The following is an 18,189-nucleotide window of genomic DNA, read 5'->3' as shown; positions in this document are numbered from 1 at the left end:
AGTTAAGAGTGAGACAGAGCCCACACTAAAACCAATGTGCAAGCCTGCACAGCCAGCAGAGCCAGGAATGTGCTGGCATTATGGAAACTGAAAAGAAGTGAGTAAAAGGTACATCAGTATGAACAGAACAGTAAGATAGCCAGCACTAACCATGGTGTTTCAGCCACAGAGCTCATCCCCCTGTCCATGCTTTGGCTGCACCTTCAGGAAGAAGGTATTGGAGCACACATCTACCCGGCTGCTACCAGCTTTAAGGATCTTCCAGATTGTGAATAAACTCAAATTAACAGAGGGCATGAAATTTCACTGGAATAGTGAAGCTGCCTTAATCGCTGTACCAACACTCATCGTACATTCAGATAGCTTTCATTGCAATTATTTTAAGTGTATTAAGCTGCAACAAATGAATGCTACATCAGTTCCAACTGAGGGGTCACCTTGATAAGGCACTATCGGTTATTAGTTTTACACTTCTGTCAGTCAGTATTTAAGACACCAGAATTCATATCAACCTTTGGCACTCTGGAATGTAATGCACAACAACAAACGCATTATCAAGTCAGACCTTTTGTTTTCCTGGCTTGTCTTCTTGAGGACAAGCCCTAGTTCTCATGATGTTCCTTTCGCCATTGCAGAAGACAGGCTGAGCAAAACCCAGGAGGACTAAAACACTTTCTTACCCTTAGCTATGTTGTTCTTCAGTTGCAATGGAAGGAGGATGCTGAAGCTAATGTGGACAATGATGCTGCAAGTTGCCACATCAAGTTTTTACTTCATTCTCATCTACACATTATTTAAGGAACAGTATTTCTATTTGCTGTGCTGCCAATTTAACCATGTGGCACTTAAGTGCTGGGACAGCTCTACACTAAAGAACATTATACACATTAGGATTTATAAATTCTCTTAATTGTAGATGGTGACTCCAAAGGGGTTTAAGAAAAATCATTGGCAGAATTTATTTAACTGGAACTTGATAGTGCTTTTAAAACCCATGAAACTTTCTCTATCCACTTTAAAAGATCAATTTCCAGCCCTTATAACCTGGAAAGGAAATATGCAGACCTTTTTATTTTCCTACAATTCCTTTCTTTGGTGTCTGGAAACACGATGTTTGTAATAAAACACTCATGGCATGTTTTGCTGTAGTTGATACCGCTATATATACATTGCCTCAGAGGTAGATAGAATGAGCACTCACACACCTTGCTTGTGGCTGGTCCACAAAACTGGAGTGCTGGAAAAAGGAGTGGGTGCCTTATAATCACAGGTGGCCATTTTCTGCCTGGAACTTTGAGAGCTGGGTAAAGTTGGCACAAAGCTTACTTTGGTTTCTTTACTTTACCATTTTACAGATTTTCCAAACATATCCTTGGTTTTCTGGATTTATTATTTAACTGAATACCCCACAAAGAACATACACAATTTTAAGCCCATTTTAATAATGTGCTATCCCAAAATAGCCTTGGGCAGTGAGTGATGCTGAACGAAAGTGAGGTCAGAGGAGAATCACTCCCTTTTCACTTTGCTAATCACGTCCCTTTCGTTCTGTGGCTGGTTTTCTGATGTGACAGCTTGGGGCCAAAACAGCTCAGAGAAAGCTGTGCTGCTGTAACACATCCAGAAAGGTGCAAATAAGCAATAGCCAGTGGGAAACCTATATGATATCCAAGAAAACATCATGCACAGCTAAACAGACCGCACATTTCTCTCCTTACAGTTTTCATGCTGGCCTGAACTCTGCCAAAGTGTCGCCAGTGCCTCCCCCTGCAGTCAGCTGTTTTGGGGACAGGCTGTAACTCTGTACACAGTGAGCGTCTGGGGAGGCTTGAGCACTGTTTGAAAAGGCAGACAATTGTCAGCGATGGATTTATCTTCACAGTTATCAAGGCCTCTAAAAACACAGACGGAGAAGGCAATAAAACAGCCCAGCATATCCAGTGGTTTTCCAAGCAGAGTTGTTTGAGTAAACACCAGCAGGAACACACTTCTGATAACTTTAGCAAGAAATGAGGAGAGAGATACTGTCAGAGGCAATGCCTCAGCATTAAGAGAGTGCTAAAGAAGCAGCTGACATGGCCATGTGCTTTGATGTCCTGTGCTCTAATTAGAGGTGAGGGCAGAGGTGACTTAGCAAGAAGCCACTCCCTTTCCAGACACGGGGCTACAACAAAGGATGATTATAAGGAATGTCAGCCTTAACATGCTGTGACAAAAGGTAATCATAATCATACAGCTCATTAATAAGCTGCTGCACAGGACAAGGATAGCACAGCACTTTGCAAATATCCATTAACTTTTCAGCATATCGCCGGAGGGGGGAAATAAATAAGCCAGTATAACCAGATACAAGAAGCAGGGGAAATGGAGGCTCCAGAGAATCCCCAAATCCTGGTCTCAGTCTAAAACGCTGCTGCAATCTCAGTCAGGACTCCGACCTCCAAGGTACGTCAAAGGATGCATATGTGGCATAAACCCTTCATGGGAAACAGATCAGACATGATTTCAAGACCAGTAGCAGGTCACATCCTTCTTAGCCACTTACTTCATCGACAAAGAGCTGTGCAAAGTTTTGATATTCCTCACTGCTTGCATTGCTAAAGCCCGGAGAGTATTTCACATTTGTTATCCGCACCATCCCATTAAGCTTCTGGACAGCTGTGAAGTAAGAAAAGACGATTTAAATACATGCTCCATGGGTTATAGCCCATGGACAAGTGTGTGACAGTCATGGGCATGCATGGCCACATGGGGTGTGCATAACAGCAGAAGGCAAGCCCTCCAAAATGCAGTCAGGAGATCAACTGCCTAAACACCAGTGTCCAGCTCCTGGCTCTACTCTCTCTGGCCTTTGGATGCCTCTCAAAAAGGATACAGATGTCCTGTGGGACTTATATGTTCCAGCTCTGTCTTGGGTGCTCTAGGGCTTCTGAAATGTTGCTGTACGGCAATGTTCAGGCACACAAACTGCTCTCCTAACCTGAGCTCCTGTCCCAGCTCCCTCTACACACAACGGGGAGGCACCAGCCCCTCCAGAGGGCAAATCTTTCCATGGTCCTCCCTCCGTCCTCGGAGAAAGGCTGGACAGCTGCCTGGGATTAGACATCAGCATTTTGGACAGCTAGTGTAAGAAGAGATGGATCCCAACAGAGTGTACACCTCCTCCCTAAAGGTGTATATGCTGAATAACATTAAGACAGTCTCAAATGTTTTCAGCCATTTCTTGATATTGCTGTTTTTGGCATTGTTACCACAGGCACTGAAGGTGATCACAAGCAGAAGAGAAAGGGCTTCTAAAGGCATGATTCATACCCCTAGCATCGTTTATGGGCTAGCCAGACAAGCTGACTGATATCACGCAGTCCCGTGACCATTGCCAGCTAACTGTCTTCACGCTGTCCACCTGCCAACAGATCATCACCCCTAGCATTATTAAGAACTAAAATGTCAGTAACTTTAATGATTATAAGATAGTCTTCATCAAGGTCTTCAAGAACACTACCACCTAGCTCAGGATTCCGTTTAAAATTGTTTCTGAATCAAGATACCAGTTTTACTTGCTGGTGTACCACTTTGCGTTCCGCCCTGCATATTTCTGTCCTGATTTCAACAGTATATAAGACACCAAGTTCCAGCCCTGAGACTGTCATACTCCTACACTGAGTTTTACTCTCCCATATTAGCTGCCTTTACGGAAGCAACAAGAATGGAAAAGCAAGGCCCTGCGTAGACTGTATGGATCCCACTGCATCAAAGTTGGTCCTAGTCATACTGGAGACAATAATTCTTTGAGCAGGGACAGGTGCTAGAAGAAAAGAAATAGTCATCAAGCAAAGCTTTGCAGAGGAGAGGTGGAAGTCATGCCTGCTTAAAGCAAGCCACAGCCTTTATCCCAACATGCTTCTGATCCCAAAGGAACCCTCACCACCACCACCAGCAAGATCAATGGATTTGGGTTTGCTTTCTGCTGTGGCTTATCCAGCCATGTAAGCACAGGTATTTAGGGGATAATCCGATGGAGAGAGGGGGAAATGTTTCAAATGAAAAAATAAAAATCAGCTTTTAAAAGAAGTGACAGATGAAGGGTTGGCTGTTGACCTTCCAGGTCAGAGATGTTGCCACAAGGAGGAGCTCTGTATTAAACTTCTGCAAAAACGGGGTTTTGCCCTCTGAGTTTCCTGCCTCGTCCTAGTGAGACAATGCTATGGTGGCTCTTTATCTTGTTCCCCAGGCATCACCCCTTCACAGGCTTCTTATCCTACAAAAGCTGGGCAAAATGACTTGGCTGAACATTTAATTCATCAGGAAAAGAAAACAGGTTTATATAAACTGAACTTGTTTGTGTGGAGTTCTTCAATTTGTTTTCCAGATGGAAGAAAATGACCCTCATTTTTTTGTCAGTTAAAATGAGCTATTTTAATGTTTTCAAAAAAAAAAAGGGGGGGGGGGGGGGGGGCATTTTTTGTTTTGATTAAGGAAAAAAAAAATTTACTCTTCGCTACTTTGAAAGGGGTGGGGAGAACAGAAAGCAAAGCTGTAAATGGAGTTTTTCAGTTCAGGTCTCTATGTTATTCAGTCCAAAATGGTTCTTTCCTCCATTTAGCCAGCAAGCTCAAAAACTGGTTATTTACCTGGCTCTCTTCCTTGGTCTCACCAATGCCAGGCAGAGCAAATGATACAACATGAAGGAGGCAGAAAACAAAAGCAGAAAAGAAGCATTGGCATGGCTGCCCAGAGACAGCAGGACTGGGGAAGTGGACGCCGTGGCACTGGTTCTCAGGAGTGGTGGTGTACTTGTGCCACAGGAAAAGCTGGAGAAACAGCAGAGCTGTCCTTGGATGACCAGAAAAAGAGCTTCCAAGGAGAAATGAATATGGGGGAACCAGAAGTGGGGCTGAGTGAATGGAGGGCCCCAGGAACATGAAATCGTAGGGCAAGGGAAGAGAAAAGAGCAGGAGTGTGGTTTGGGATCGGAGAGATGTGAAAGGCATGAAAGAAAGAACAAGGACAAGCTGAAACAAAACTGAAATAGGTATCACTAACTTACACACTAAAGAAAAAATACCTTTAGTGAAGGGCAGGCACAGCAGCATTCCTATCCCAAACAAAACCATAATTTAAAGGCCAAATCTGACTCTAACCTTGAAATATGATTCAGAAAAATCCCCTAATGAGCTGCAGTACATCTGCCCAAACCCAAATAGATGAAGTCCTCGCTGCCAGCACAGTCACCCTCAATTAGAGCTCTTGTAAAAGTAGTGCATGGGTTTCCACACAGCTCTTGCCTTCTGGGAGATTTGTGAGGCTCTGCCATGGATTCTTGCTCCATGGAGGGGAATAGGAAGGCAGGTCGTCTGCCCTCACGGGTCTCTGAGATAACTCTGCGGGCTGTTGCTGCAGTAGCCTGGTGCCAGAGTACTCATGAGAAACTGAGATGTGTGGCAGCAGGACAAGCAGCATATGTTTCAATGAGCCACACACAGCACGCCGTATGATTTGCTCTGTCTGCTTCAGGAAGAAGAAATGTAATGTCAATAAAGCTAACTGTCAAATTATCAGAAAGTAAAATTATTTTGACATACCAATTTAGACATAAGAGTTCCAATTCCTGCAAGAAAACTATTTTGGCACAGACAAACTAATTTCAGACACTTTCAACCCAGACCACTGAGGACAACTGCTCATCTTTCTGGACTCTGAGTGAGGTTTTGCTTCCCACATAGTTGCATTGCCATGTGTGCATGCCCTGCTAGGTGCATACTCACTGTGGTCCACAGCTGAGCTTGGCGTTGAGCTGGAAGCTGAAGAGAAGCCTGGCAAAGCTGGCGAGCCCAGGGTTGTGGTGTATTTCTCAGACCAGGAGCTGTTCTCTCCTCCTGTCTCTGTGTGTGTGTTGAGAGTGGTGTTGAAGTTGAGAGTGGAAGTTCCAGCATCCCCTGTGACTGGTGGAGCTGTGCTGGGGCCACCTTGAGAGTGGACTTGAGGCCCTCCAAAAGCTGCATGACTTCTAGTGGCACTGGAGGCTGTCTGATTTGATATCACTGGCAACAGTGAGCTGCTTTGCTCTTGAACTGCCGTGTCCGTGGGTGTATTTGTTAGAGCAGCTGCTTGCTGTGATGTATCAGAAGCCTCTGATGCTGAGCTTTGCTGTGATGGACTGATGGCAGTCTGCTGCTCTGCTGTCACGGCCGGTTCCTCGCTGGCTGCCATCTCCCTGGCCATGGGGCTGTTGTCGCTGCTGAAGTCCGTGTGTGGTTCCGTGTGTGGTGCCAGGCTTTTTTTCCAAGGAGCTGTAGGAGCACTGGTGGGAGAATGTTGTTGGGGTGCTTGCTTCTGGCCCAGGGGCAGCACTGCAGGCAGATGTACGGTGGTGTTCACCTCGGAGCCTACAGTGGCCACCGTCTCAGTGATAGAGGGGGAAGCAGAGGTTGCAGGGCTTACTTCAGGAGCAAACTCTGTGCTGTCCACTTCGAGAGCCATCATGTCAGTGAGAAGGTTCACGATCTCACCTGCAACACAACAAACACGCTCACAGTGGAACCTGAAACCGGACAAGGAGACACCAGGACATGCCAGGTCTGGCCTGAAAACCGGGCCGAGACCACACAGCCACGTGCAATAGCATTACAAAAACAGGTCTTGGATATTTCATTAAGGCATTGTAGCATGTGTGATTTTTATGGTAGTGAATCTGGTTTGTGCCTAAATGAAGAAGCGATTTCATTCCTGGGTCTCCTCTTCTGGATGGCAGGCCATGGATCATTACAGTAGTAGAAATTAGGCACACAGATACCAAAAAAAGAAAAAAGTATGCCTCATGTCTCTCTGCAATCAGTCTTCAGGCTAATCAAGGAGGTGCTCAGAGAGATTGTATGCAAAGACATATATAAGGTTCACCTTGGTGTTCAGAGAGGTTCTCCTTCAGCTAGAGACTGCAAAGGTGCATCTATATACACTTTGTGTGCTATATAAATATTTGCGAGAAAAACGGGTAGGAAAACATGATTTATTCCAACACTTTATGGCAAAGGGAAACTACATGCCAGTCTTTTGCTCACCCTCACAGTTTCTTCCAGGTCGTGTTGGATTGGCGTCCATGGTTGTCTTGCACCTGCACAGGTACGAGCCCATCACATTGATGCAATCTGCAAACACGGAGCAGTCATTCTCGGCGTGGGAAGCACATTCATCCCAGTCTGTAAGAGCAAAACCAGATCAGCCTGACAGCCCTCCAACTGACTGCACTAAGCTAGAAATCTTCACAGATCAGTCCTTTCTTCAGCATTTGAATCTAAGAATGTGGTCTGCATTTTTCACCATTTGCCTGACAGACAAACTCTGAGTACTGCAGAATACTATCTGTGTTGTGCTGTCACATAAAAATTAACATTTGTCCTTGTACTCTTAAAATATTTTCTACAGGTACAGATTTTTTTTCAGATCTTTTAGAATTATTATTTTTTTTAGAATAAAAACATTTTAAATGAAAAAAAAAAATACCGTAGGTTTGTACTACACCTATATCACGAGCATATAGTACTGCATACAGGTACCTCCAGATCCACCAGATAATGAATAGTTTTGTTACCACTAGCTAGAATATTAAATAGAGTCTGAATCCAAATTATTTTCTGCTTCAGATAAAAGGTAAATGCAAACAACTCCCACAAAAAAAGCACTCCTCAGCTCTTAACAGAGGAAGTGCTAGGAGCAAAAACTCTTTTAATAAACAATTTATTTTCACAGGTAACACAGCTGTGACCCTCTTTCTGGTAGTCTCATTAAAAAAGGTCCTGGTTCATCAAGGCATGAATATTCTGTAAGAGTGTTCCTTAAGTCTAGTTTCAGCCACTCTGAATAAGTTAGAGATGCTCCTTCCATGGAGTTATGTACCAGTTTTATGGCTGAGTATCTTCACTCTTGAATGATTTTGTTCTGGAGTCTTATACTACCATTTGCACCCTGCTCCAGCAGACAGGCAAAGTACGAGTTAATGCTTTGCACATGAATAATCTCAGTGAATTCCATGTGACCTCTCCCTGTGTGCACTCACTTGTGCGTATACATACATTCACTGCCTCGGGGCAGAAAGTGAGGGAGAGCAGAAAACTGGACTGAGCACTGTGTCTTGGGTCAAATAATTTTGATCAGAGGCTAGAAAATTGTTTTGAACAATGTGTTGTCATAAGTGCTTCTTCTGCAAACACGCAGAGATTAGTCACTGTGATTATTACTCAGAAACAAAGGAAAGTCCCCGTCTAGAAACAGAAAGCACAGAGCATGTGTACATGCACATATGCGTGCATCTTTTTGCTTACACACAGGCTTCCCCAACCTCAATTCAGTTCTTTTTCCTTTCTTTCCCATTAGATAATTGTTGCCATTAGATAATTCCATGTGCCTATGGCCAGCATCTGTCTGTTAATCTACAGCTTAAGCCACTCAGAGGGAATACAGGAGTGTGCAGGACTGACTAAAGCACCAGCAATGAAAGTGCTCTCCCTGATGACTTATGCTGTGAGGTAAATATGGCTCTTGATGGCTTCAAACACCACCCAAGAGATGCTCCAGAGCTAATTGCCAAGTAACTTACATTCTCTGGCTCCGTGGGCTCTGGGCGTTTCCTTTCCCATTATTTAGCTCGACTTTTTAAGCAGCCCATCTCTGATAGCTACATTCAGCTACACATCAGGCTAAAACACTGATCTCGTCTCCTCAGTGCTCCATGGCACTAGTACATGCACTCTCTGGCCTCCCCCTTTTGGCAAGTACCTTCCCCACACACACCTCAACCAACAGGCCTACTCCAAGAATTATTAAAAAAAAAAAAAAAATACCACTATGTTTGCTCTGATGACACATTGTATCCGTAGGGGGTACATGCAATGGGTAAAAATCCATGAAACTCCTTGCCAAATGACGTTGCAGATGTAAAATGTTCACGTGACTCCACAGGAAGCACAAAATTTAAAATTCAACTCAAAAACTCATGGAGGAGAAACCCAAAGAAATCCCTTTGGATTCAGGGAATCCTGGAGCTGAAAACAATCGGTGACTAACAGAGTGACAGGGAGGGATGTTGCCTACACTTGCCATATTCTTGCATGATATTATGCTATATGGGCCTTGGGCCTGACTCTGCACAACTCCCCTTGTCCTTCCTTACCATGCCTCACAGAACAGACAGTTCAGCACCTCTATTAATCATGGCAGAAAGTTTACTAACTATACGAGACTACAAAGAGAGATGCTCTGTTCCTTGCAGTTGTGCCTTGCAGGAGCTATCCCTCCTGGCTTCTCATCTTTGCAGTTCCAGAGCTGAGCTCTCTCCTCTGCCACAATCACCAACAAGCACATTGCCTTTTGGTGGCCACCAAGGATCCAGGTGGCATCGCCCCACGGGTGGAAGAGGAGCCAGGTGGTCTTACTTCCAAAGGGCCCATCCCAGGGTGCTCAGGGGTGAGGAGGCAATAGAGCCTATTATACAAATCCTTTCTTGAGTCTGCCTCCCTGGAGATTTCCAAAAGCCACCTGGACATGGTCCTGGGCAGCCTGCTCTGGGTGGCCCTGTTGAGCAGGGGGATTGGACCACAAGGCCTCCAGAGGTCCCTTCCTACCTCAGCCACTCTGTGATTCCGTATTTCCTCCATGCACTGCACTCTTTGGCCTTATTTTCCACATTTGACTTCAAGAAACTCATGTCAAACAAATGCTTCTCTGCGCAGAATTAGCTCTAGCCCTAAGGAGGAGTGGGGGAGTTGGCTGTTCTCCTGGATAAGAGTGCTGCTACTGGAAGCCATCTGGCTTTTGTGCAATTATAAATAAATAAATAAATAAAAATATCTCCTTCTTCTTCCCCACTCCTTCATCAGCCCCAGGACACCCACAGTCCCTGTGCAGGCAGAAGAATATCAATAATGTTTGTAAAGGATTTTGGCACATGCCTGCATCTTGCAATTCAGTTCCTGTTAGCACTGTGATGTTTGCAGGCTTCAGGTGCAGTTTGTCTCTTCTGTTTTTTCCTGTCCTCCGTAACCTCTGTATGCTCTGCAACTCCAAAGGGAGTTTTCCCTAATCGCAGCAAATAAGCTTTTAAGGGCTCAGTACACGGAGAGAGAAGAATAGCCCATTTTGTTGACTTTGGCAACCCTTTGAGCTCTGGTTGGCTCTGCCAGCTGGGAAACCTGAAGCCAGAACTTAGCCCTTTGAAGATAAAAATGGTGATTACTGAAGATCAAACAAAGGCCTAGTTTAACATAAATTCCATACGTGTTTCTTCAGTCCTACTCACTGAGAGGACATTTGGGAATTTCTCTGACTAGATTTCCTAAACCCTGGCCCAAGTACAACTCTGCAGCCTTGAAGCACAAAACCATTTAGAGGGCATGAGTATCTAAAGGCTACAAATATCCCAGAGTAATCCTGTCCTCAGAGCAGTGTGAGAAAGATATTTCAAACTTCCCACAGCTCACAAAGGAGAGAGAGAAAGGAAAATGGATGTGGAAGTTAAGGGCTCCTCTCCTTAAACACCATGGAGGGAAGTGGTGCCTGCAGCTACCTGGGGACAGACCGTGTGTGCTCCTTCTTCGTGGCTTTCCCTCCAACAAACGATCAAAACCTCACATTCTTTGTCTTCCTATGAAGTACTTTTCAGGAAGAATGCTGGTGATGCTGTGCGAGATCAAAATATCAACACTGTTCTGTTGTTAAAAAAATAAAATAAAATAATAAAATAAAATTTAAATCACCTTCTATTGCAGAGTTCTGCTGATCCAACAAAAGTACAGAGCCATTGTACAGGTAAGAAAGCATCGGGGCAAAGGTGGAGGCATCAACTGGAAACCCAGGGTCCTGCACAGCAATTCTGAGCCTCACAATGATGCTCCCAGCTCGCAGGGATTCGGTCTGCACTTTCAGTTTCCCAGTCTCATATAAAGCAGTAATGTTGGGTGGAAATGAATTTGCAATCTGAGTGGAATTAGAGAAGCAGTGAGAATCAGAACCCAGCAGCAACAGGTGACTTTTAAAACCACGGTGGTACTGTTTTCAAAGGTTTATATACATGCAACATCAGTAGGAAATGTGGTAAAAAGACAGAAAAATTTCAAAGTGTTTTGGAGATTATTAAGAAAAAAAATAAATAAATAAATAAATAAAAAGTGTGAGTCTCCTTGGTGAAAAAGAAAATGTGTTTGAGACAGCCCACCTTCAAGGAAGTATCACAATTACACCACAGCTAATTACCAATCAAGTAAGTAGGCATATGAATTGAACAAATGGTTACTCTAAGCATTAAATACTGATGCCAGTATATGAGCTGGGCAGGGATTAGTGGTTTTGCCTCACATCCCTAGAAGACATCTCTGTTCTTGAGACTTTTGTTCATGCTTCCAGCTCAAAGCATGCCTTTGAGCATTCAGAGCAGCACCATAAATCAACTCAGCTTTGCTCCTATTCAGCCAGTTTGCTCCAAAAACTCCTACAAAAAACCTGTTTTAATTGACCTAAGTTCAGATCTGGGTGAGGAGGCAAGAAAAAGGAGAGAGGAAGTGAGCAGGGGATGCTCTGCTCCCAGTGAGGCAGAAGCAACACAGATGGGCATCACTCCTTTTCCTTCCCAACTTCATGATGTCAGTTAGGTCTGCGTCAGCCTCAGAGGAGATTCACAGACAAAAGTCCTCCTGCACAACAAAAGCGAGCAATTTGCAGCTATGGAAAATAAAACCACGTCAGGAGGTTTGACTTGCAATTTCTCATGAGTAAACGCCTCTTCTGGGCTGCCTTTGAAAATACAGCTCCAATGTTGTTGCGGTTATTTATTTATTTACTTTCCCCTCAGATTTATATTGACAAATGTTTATGAGTCCTCCTTTGTTTTGGGAAAGTCTGGTTTGGGATCAAGATCTGAATTCCTCTGTCTGGGCCCTCTACTATACAGCAAAACTGTAAGAGACTGCCGCATCTGAAGCATCCTGCCTGTTTGGGAAGCTGCGAGCTGGAAGCAGAGCTCATGGCTCAAGTTTTGTTGATGGCTGATTACACCTGAGCATTGAGAGTGGCTGCACATGGGCATGCAATGAACAGGGCTGGAGAAGAAAGCCTGGCCCCACCACTTTGCTTAAAGAAAAAAGATCTCTGCGAGCAGCCGAACACTTAGGGAGAGGACAGCACTGAAATGAATGCCAGCAATGTCATTTCAATAATCCATTAAAAAGCCTCAAGTCAGTTTACTGTGCGTTTACTGCCAAAGTAAAGATCCAAGGAAAGGAGTCCCTGTTGCATGCCTGGATTTCTAATTCCTTTACTCTTCTGTAAGGGAAAATTCTCATAAGCTCCATTGCTAACAAGACCAAGGGCTTGATCTGTTTAGTCAGTTGGATTTTGTTTTAATTATAAAGAAAGGTCATAGGAAACAATATTATAATTTCCAGGGGACATTTGAGCCAGGCACAAAATAGTCTATTTCATTAAATAAATTCTAAATTGAAGAAAAATACATTACCCAGATATACTTTAGCATTACCTCTGTAAGCAACAGCCTTGAAAATTCTTCATATGCTGAGCTGCTGGCGTCACGGAAATCTTCAGTGAAATTGTAGTTGAGAATCCTCATAGTAACACCAAATACCTTAGCCTCTGTAGGACACAACATCAAAACACATATTGACAAAGCAGAAGAGGAAAAGAGCCAGTCAGATCTGATGCACCCAGACCAAAATGTTAGATGCATAGCCCAGCACTGAGAGCCAGCAGGAACAGAGTGTTAGAGTTGGATCTGTAGCCACTATCACCTGCATGTCTATTTACCTGTTTTAACATTTTGATGGGAGATGCTGCTTTTCCCACAGGTTTCATAGCTGATCCCCACTGAATACATCACACCTGCTTCCAGTCCAGACACATTCATTTTCATTTCCTCTGTGTTCAGGTTTTGTACAATCTCCTTGCCCTTGAACACTTGGACTTGGAAAGTATGGTTTAGCGTAGACTCAACATGCCAGGACATTTCAAAACTATTGCTGGTGACACTGAAGATTCGGTGGTTTCTAATTGCAGAGGGATCTATTGCAGTCCCAGGAAGAATCATCACAGAAAAATCAACATTTCTTCTTTAAAGCACTGTGATATCACAAATCCATTATACACAAGCACTTTGACAGTCAGTAGACGAAAATCATCTTTACATTATGTCAGGACAGATTTTGTCCCCTCATCCATGAACCATCCCACTAGACTGATTAATTGGGTGTTTACTCTATTTATTTCCTTTTACTACATATTTCTGGGTTGAATTTCTAGTAACACTAATAACCATCCAGTGAGGTACAGGTTCACACAGCAGGAATTAGTTTGGAGGAGTGAATCTGTGTACTCTACATGTCTTTACACCTGCTTTGCTTGTCACTTTCATCATTAAAATGCACCTCCTCAGGCAAAGGCTGCCTTGATTTATGCCTGGAAAAACCCCACAGATGACAGGTTTTACAAGCTGGGGGCAAAGCAGGGGTGAGCATTTTACCTATTTATGCCATGCTAGTCCAGTGCAATCATTGTCATGCCAATGGGAAAAGACAGAACCCTTCAGAGATGATTCCCCTCCTCGAAGGAGCAGGAGGTGTCTAAATTGGGTAGGGTGAACTGCCTGTCCCCACCAACTAGAGGGAGATCTGAGATGATGAGGACAGGCTGGGCACACCTCCTGTAGACAGCTGGGGTCAGGTAGAAGAACATCAGCCCCCATGCTAAACTAGAGACCATAGCATGCTGCTGCCACAACATACATTCTTTCATGCTAATGGTTAGCCTAAGGAAAAGGGTTGTTTTCTTCAATTATTTCAATGGGACACAGTTGTTTCCAGACCTCTGAGCCAGCTGGGCACCAAAAGCACTAACGGCCATACCACCCCTGCTCTAGAAGGACTTTGGTCTAATTCCTTTAGCTTCAGTTTGGATCAGAAGCTGTGGATAAAGATGAAAATCAAGAAAATTCAGCCTGCCTCTGCAAACTAGACAAAGAACTACTTAAAGCTATTTCCTCCCACAAGAAGAACAGGATGTTGTTAAAAAAAAGATTGTGACCATTCTCATCTGAAAGGACTGAAGTCACTGATACAAAGATAACTGTCAGGCTTTGTTCCCATCACAGTCCCTCAGACAGCTGTAGTGCACAGCAGGGAGCATCCACAAAGGCTAACTTAAATACAACATGGCTGTGGCCAGGTTCTCTGACTCTTGCCCCACCAGCATCCCAGTCGCCATGGCCAGCAGGAGCTCCTGCACTGGTGGCAGATCCTCCTGTACCTCAGTGTGGGACAAGCCCAGGATGTGCATGCAGCAGAGCCCAGGGACAAGCGAGTGGTGCCAGCCTCCCACAGCCCTTGCTGGCGTGCTTCCTTATGCTGGAGAATTTGGGTTACCTGTGGCAGGACCTGTGTTTGAATGGCACACCAGGCACCAGTAGCTCAGGCCAGCCCCCCTCTTCCAGCAACAGCTGTGGGAGTAAGAGTGGGGCTTATCCAGGGGTCACCTTACAGCTCCACAGCCCGTGATCCGAGTCTCTCATTTACTGGACCCTCTCTCCTGCTGTTTCTGTAGGAGGAGGTTCACTCCAAAACTACCATCAGCTTTTGTGAACGCCCTCTTGTAACTCAACTAGCCCCAGGAAAAAAGGATCACAAAGTGCCTGAATTAAAGCAAGGCAATATTCATTCAGGTCCAAAGTTACTTACAGCACCCAGCATCTGTAGACTGGTTAGTTGTGGACAAGAGACTTGAATTACTTATAGATGGAGAGCTGTTGCTAGCATTAATGGGATCCAGTTCTGAGCTTGGAGTAGACAATACCATGCCTAAGGGACAAACAGCATATCGAAGAGTTAAAGCATTCCTAACAAAACAAATCCAAAGTAATACCATTCACATTTTCACCAGCTGAAAAGTAGCAATAGAAGTAATATAAATAGAAATTAAAATAAATGTATTATCAAATCACACAAGCATAAAGCAATACATTATCTTAATTTTTGAGATTAAAGGATTATTAAATTGTTTTCTAACTAGAGCATTGGATCTGCAAGCACTGGTTTATCTCATTATCTTTAAGCCTATTAGCAGGCTCATTGGTGTCTGTTGGCTGTAAGCACATGCCTATATTTGTTGCTGAACTGGTGCTGAGAAGAATTATTTCATGCATCGCCGAACTCCAGCTGCCTCCAGCAGAGGACTCGCTAACAGTGCAGCAGCTCAGGGTGGGATTGGACAGCCGTGGAGTCCAGGCTGCAGTCACACAGTCAAAACAGGAAGGAGACTTCATGTACAAATAACGTCACTAATCGTATTCCCCCGGGAGGCTGGGGAGGTGTACTGACAGTGAATGGCTTGCTCTGAGTAGCAGTCAGGGTCTGAAGCTAGAGGTTTGGGCAGGTAAGGACAGCTGAAGGTGAGATATGAGACTCAGCCTGGAACTTTTAAATAGTTCTGCGTTAAACTGCGTTTTGTCATAAGCAGCTAGCAAGCTGCCTTACACAGTGTCTTCTGCCAGTAGGAGGAGAAGGGGCACTGCATGCTCCACAAAACTTTGCCATGTAGATGGTTCCTGCTGTTGATCATAAAGCCCAGCAGACATATTTTCTGTACTTCCCAAAGTGGCACCTACATTTCTTACCTTCCTTTCCTGTGCTCAGCTGCTGGGGGTTGACATCTGCATGTTCACGCTCAGGGTTGCAGCTGTAGTGACCCTCCAGATTTACACAGGTGTTTTGCTTAGGACAAGCATTGAATTCAGCATAGGAACATTCATTGACATCTAAGAAGAACAACAACACTTACACAGATACTGACAGCAGCATCAAGATTGATCTGCAGTGTATTATAGACCTGCTCTGGGTAGGATAAATTCTGTATAAATCTGCAGTAACTCTGCGGAAGCAATTTCAGATTTATGTGGGCACAATGAAATCAGAATGTCCCTGAAACTAGCCCCCATTCGGTTACAACCACATCACTTTTTAGTCAGATTATTTGGGTTAAGATGAAAATTAGCTGCAGCTCCCTCTTTTAGTTCCAGGGGGCCATCCAAAACTGAGACAAGTCAGAGGCAGGGGAAGAAGATCTACCCAGGGATCTCACTGAAAGCTGGACAGAGTTTTCAAAAGTAAATACAGAAACAGAAGTGATGACAAATGGTGCTTATGGATGCATTTCAGGACTGAAAATATTCACGTAACTATGCAATAATGAATAGATTAAATTATTTTAAACCAAACACATTTAAATATTTACCTAACATTTAAAAAGTGGGTTAATAAACAAATACTCCTTGTTTCATGCAAGTTTCTGGAAGCATCACAAGTCCATAAAAACAGAGTATATCTGGTTCCCAAGAACACTTAAGAACCTGTTTAATACAACTAGTGATTGTGCTACAAACTTGAAAGCCTTTGCTTTTTCATATGAAGAAGGGCTATATTATTAGGAGAAAATACATTTATTTGAGGAAGCGGAAGTATTCCACTCCAAACTACTTATTCCAAAATTAACTACAGCCCTCTCTTCATCCTATAGTATCTGGGTTACAGCCATATTTGCAAAGGTTAGAAGATCCACTACACTCTGTTTTTGAAAGCCAATTGATAGTCATGTAGGCAAAATCCCAGGTGAAGAGGGATGAAGCCCCCTGAAAAAGCTTTCCTCCGTGACAAGATTACAATAAATAACCTTGCACATCCGTGTCAATCACTTCATAGACGCGCTTCACAATGTCTTTCAAGGAAGAAGAAACCTCTGCTAGTGGAGCTGGTTGATGCAGTCCGATGAGAACCTGAGATGCCACTGTCCCAGAGTATATTTCTGCTTGGTTACTCTGGATATGGTACACAGAGGCATTCAAGGGCTGTAATGCACCAGTAATCTGGAAAACAGGTGAGCAAACACTTTGGTATCTCATTTCTTTATCAGTACATCTGTGTACAAATGAGACATACTCTATGCAATGATTATCATCAGAAACTGAGTGCAGAAAGCACCAATTCAGAAAATTCAGGAAAGCAGCAACATTTAGTTACATATTTATGCAAGGTGAGCTCTTCTTACTATGACATTTCACAAAAAAAGTTACATTATAGTAAATCTAAGTTAAGGAAGGTGTGGAGCTGCATGTCAGATCTTGCATGCTTAGACAGGAGGATATAACACAAGAAATACAGGAAAAATCTCTTTGCTGCATTCAAACTGTCCAACACTCCCTACGTCAAGCAACTAAAAGGACTGCTGGCAAAGGGAATAGAAAGAAAAGGGAGAAAAGCAATAGGCTGAGGAAGAAGGCTGGTACTGAGAGCCATGAAGAAACCTTAGGACTGGCCAAGTCATCACAACTGGGAGTCAGGAACCAGATAAGGGTGGTGGTGATGGGATGAGCATTAGGAGTCAGTACAGCAGACTAAGCCTGGAAAACATTCCTTTGAGTAGTGGTTCATTGCTGATCTTCATTTCTTATTTCCTGTTTTTTAAGTGTCCAACTCTGCTATAGCTTGCTTTAGACCGGTTGTAAGAGTCTTAGTAGATCACTGCCCACTACTCCTTACCACACAGGGACTGAGCCAAGGTTTCTCCTTTTTTTAGGCTATCACAAGTGGGAATTCAGGTAGGAGGAAGGATTAAATTCATGCAGCATCCCCACACTACTGTTACTGTCCATATTCTCCTGCCTGTCAGTGCTAAACTGGGATGGGAGAAGTTTCCTTTGCTACTTGCCCACACCTAGATGGAAACTGTGGAGGATCAGAAATGAAAACAGAGTGACATAGGGAACTGTCTTCTTGGGTACCTTTCAAAGGCCACATCACATCTAAGGCTGGTCTTCTGCATGAGGTGGTGACATGTACTAGGGAAAAGGCCTGGAGGGTCTTTGTCCAAGTTCATTGACACCGTTCCTAAATACCACTCAATGGACAGAGAGATCCCTCTTGTCCCAACATTGGCTCCTTCCTGTAGATCTCTCTTTAAAGAAGTGAGATAGAAGGGCAAACACCTCACACCCTTGTTATGGATTGTTTTTTTGTTGCCTCAGATTCTTCCTCCCTGTGGCGGCTGGGGCGCTGAGAGGCAGGCCGTGCTGCTGCCCTGTGGGCCTGCTCATCTTGTTACCATGGCCACTGCTCATCCACGCAGGAGGCAGAGCCTCCGACTGAT

General features: G+C 44.0%; 1 protein-coding gene across 2 annotated transcripts in view; it reads right to left on the bottom strand.

Moving 5' to 3' along the window:
* The window catches only part of UMODL1 (uromodulin like 1), a 48,103-nt gene that overhangs the window by 17,612 nt on the left and 12,302 nt on the right, over positions 1 to 18,189 (bottom strand). The window contains exons 5-13 of one of the 2 annotated variants that reach the window (XM_035315867.1): positions 16,717 to 16,909; positions 15,665 to 15,805; positions 14,730 to 14,849; positions 12,808 to 13,062; positions 12,524 to 12,636; positions 10,749 to 10,968; positions 7,059 to 7,196; positions 5,766 to 6,509; positions 2,546 to 2,658 (exon numbers count right to left, since the gene is read on the bottom strand). In XM_035315867.1, the coding sequence (XP_035171758.1) occupies positions 2,546 to 2,658; positions 5,766 to 6,509; positions 7,059 to 7,196; positions 10,749 to 10,968; positions 12,524 to 12,636; positions 12,808 to 13,062; positions 14,730 to 14,849; positions 15,665 to 15,805; positions 16,717 to 16,909 (2,037 nt within the window). Of the gene's footprint in view, positions 1 to 2,545; positions 2,659 to 5,765; positions 6,510 to 7,058; positions 7,197 to 10,748; positions 10,969 to 12,523; positions 12,637 to 12,807; positions 13,063 to 14,729; positions 14,850 to 15,015; positions 15,211 to 15,664; positions 15,806 to 16,716; positions 16,910 to 18,189 lie in introns of those variants that run through there. The other variant, XM_035315869.1, reaches the window with a different exon arrangement.

Source organism: Oxyura jamaicensis, chromosome 1 (genome assembly GCF_011077185.1).
Source record: "Oxyura jamaicensis isolate SHBP4307 breed ruddy duck chromosome 1, BPBGC_Ojam_1.0, whole genome shotgun sequence".
NCBI classification, from domain to species: Eukaryota; Metazoa; Chordata; class Aves; order Anseriformes; family Anatidae; genus Oxyura; species Oxyura jamaicensis.
This window is presented reverse-complemented; position numbering and strand designations above follow the sequence as displayed.